A 2,981-nucleotide genomic window follows, 5' to 3' on the forward strand; every position below is an offset into this window, starting at 1 on the left:
CTGAAAGGTAGATACTATTATTGCCACAATGTTACAGATTTGGAACTGAAAGTAAAGGGAGATGAAGTGACATAATCAATTTTGTATAATCCATAAGCAATGGGGATCTCTCCCTAGCCTAGATGGTAATTCAAGACCTCCCATGATAACGTTTGGACTACTGGAGGGAATAACATCTGCATATGGACAGAGATTTTATTCTTGAATAGATGAAAATTCCCTTAGAATTGTAGTAGTATTCATAAAAATGCTTCCATGAGACAGAGAGAAAGGTTGACAAAGCAAATGAATTTAACTGTTTTAGGGGAAAATGATTTGTAGAAAATTGTAATCAAGTGTTTGAATATAGTTTTCCAGATTGTTGAAATAAAGAATTTCTGAGTCCGGGTTGAAGATATGCTGTGTAGAATGGAGTGGAGGATAGATGGGAAGAAAACCTGAGGAACAATTCTTTGCCTACATGAACAGCACTACCATTAGCTTTTAGGCACACATAAAAGCCTGGGTACAGCTCATCTGTGCACCTGTGAAGGTTCATGTACTGACAGTGCTGAAGAAATTAGTAAAAGTGTTATTCTTGATTAATTTCTACCAAAAAAATCTTCAGTGCCCTTAGAAAAGATCACTAGCAAGCAAATTAAAAGTATAATTTAAAGATAAAAGAAGATAAAATTCTGATCAGTTCTACTTTTGAACTTTTTTCAATTAAGCATACAGAGAAATGACTGGGCATTTCTCATCGCCTCCTATTTTGTTCCTAATTTACTTTTGCCAAATGCTTTATGGCTGATTCTAGGTGATTGGTTACACAGGAAAACACAGGGATTACATTCTCTGTCCACAGAGTAGAAGTTTTGCTCTTAGATTGAGACAATAGATTTTTCTGACCTGATCACCTGGCATGGGTTGCTCAGAGCATAGAGGAGAAGATAGATGGTCTCTGCAGATGGAAGCCCACCTTGCCCTGCCCTGCTGCTTTGCATAACCCTCCCAACTCTCCCTGCAGCGCAGAGCCCATATCAGTGCATGGGTCAGAGCTCTTCGAAACAGCTGCTCAGTTTGGACCCAAGGGAACCATGAAAGCCCAGACCCAGCTTCTCTGCCTTCTATTACTCTGGGTTCCAGGTGAGTGGGTCAAAGGATGGTTCTGATTGTCAGAAAACTCTCTCAAAATTGTTGGGTTCTCTGATTTGGTGTCTCTGTTCAGCAAGTGCAATAATCAAAGCTCAATGTCGGTCAATGGTCTTGACTCTACTGGAAAGACAACAAATATGCTCTAGTTTGAAAGAGATTTTTTTTGTTTGTTTTATTTCTAATCTTAGATGCCAATGGAGAAATCGTGATGACACAAACTCCAGCGTCTCTAGCTTCATCTCCAGGCGAAAGAGTCAGTCTCACCTGCCGGGCCAGTCAAAGTGTTAGCAACTATTTAACCTGGTATCAGCAGAAACCCGGTCAGGCTCCCAAGCTCCTCATCTATGGTGCTTCTACCAGAGCCACTGGTATTCCAGCCCGGTTCAGTGGCAGTGGATCTGGGACAGACTTTACTCTCACCATTAGCAGTCTAGAGCCTGACGATTTTGGAGTTTATTACTGTCAACAGTATAGCAATTGGCCACCACAGTGATTCAACATCAAACAAAAACTTCTCCAAGACCCTCAGTGTTTACTAGATTGTACCAGCTGCTTCCTTTTCAGACAGCTGTTGTGGCAGCCACTCATTTCTGGTAGACCTGCTCTCTTTAGACATTTTGAAGTTATTAAAAGTAACTCCTTGAGATATTTGAACTCTTACTTCTGGATTTTTTTCCAGATCAAGATACACAACCAGGTTCCTGCACAAATTCACGGTCAATGCCATTTCATCAGACTTACGTGAATAAATGCCTCTAAAGATTCTGGCCAGAGCAATAAGGGAACAATAACTATCACATTGAGGAAAAAGGATTGGAAAATAAGAATTAAAAGTGTTGCAATTCCCTGATGAAAGGACTGTGCAGAGAAAACTCAAAATAATCTACTAGTTATTAAAATTTTCAAGAGAAATCATAAATTGCCAGATGCCAGACTAATATACTAAAATCAGTTTGTTTTCATATAACTGCAGTACATGCTTAAGATTAACATGCAAAACACATGATTTACATTATTATATAAACATTAACTATTTAGAAAACCTAGCTAAATATAATAACATCTTCATAATGTTATTTAGAGAAATCAAAGAAAATTTAAGTAAATGGAAGATCCTTTTATATTCAAACTTTGAATATCTCAGTATTGTGAAGATATCAGTTCTATACAAATTGACACACTTGTTAAATAAAATAAAAGTCAAAATCCCAAACTATTTTCAAATGAAAATCAATTAGCTGATTATAAGTGTTATATGGAATTGTCAAGGACTCATAATAGCTACAGCAAACCCCAAGAAGCAACCAAATACGAACTTACACTACCTGAACTCCAGGACTATGTTCAAGATGGTAGTTTATCCAAATCATTAGAAGTTAAAAAGAGTATATTCAGAAGCAAACCTAAAACATGTAGTAAATTTTTATTAAGAGCAGTGGCATTGTACTACAGAATAGAAAGACTAGAAAGGTGCTCAACACCAATTACCACCAGAAGGTTTCACACTAAGAAGCACAAGTGAAAATTACAATAAACTTACCACTAAGCTCCTAAAAATGACTAAAAGTAAATAGTCTAAAAATAAAATAAGGAAATGGTTTTATTGTTTTAATTGGAAATATGAAGGGAAACACATGTTGGAAAACACACTGAACACATACATTCCTTGAGATCCAGTACTACCACTCAGAACCATGCACAGTGTGTGTACATTTTTTCAAATGTGCATTAAAAAATTTACAGTGTTGTCATAGCCCTAAACTGGGACAGCCTAAGAGTCAATCAATAGTAGAACAAATAAATAAAAAGTGGTATATGCATACAATGAAATCCTATATAAAAATAAA

At 36.7% G+C, this 2,981-nt stretch overlaps 1 gene segment (V, D, J or C); it reads left to right on the forward strand.

The window, feature by feature from the left end:
- The first annotated feature begins 1,073 nt into the window (after positions 1-1,073).
- On the forward strand, positions 1,074-1,627 carry LOC103258439. The segment is given in 2 exon segments: positions 1,074-1,125; positions 1,323-1,627. Coding segments are annotated over 2 exon segments (354 nt in total).
- The last annotated feature ends 1,354 nt before the right edge of the window (positions 1,628-2,981 follow it).

This window comes from Carlito syrichta, unplaced genomic scaffold (assembly GCF_000164805.1).
Source record: "Carlito syrichta isolate Samal-C Ts95f unplaced genomic scaffold, Tarsius_syrichta-2.0.1 Scaffold302197, whole genome shotgun sequence".
Taxonomy (NCBI): Eukaryota; Metazoa; Chordata; class Mammalia; order Primates; family Tarsiidae; genus Carlito; species Carlito syrichta.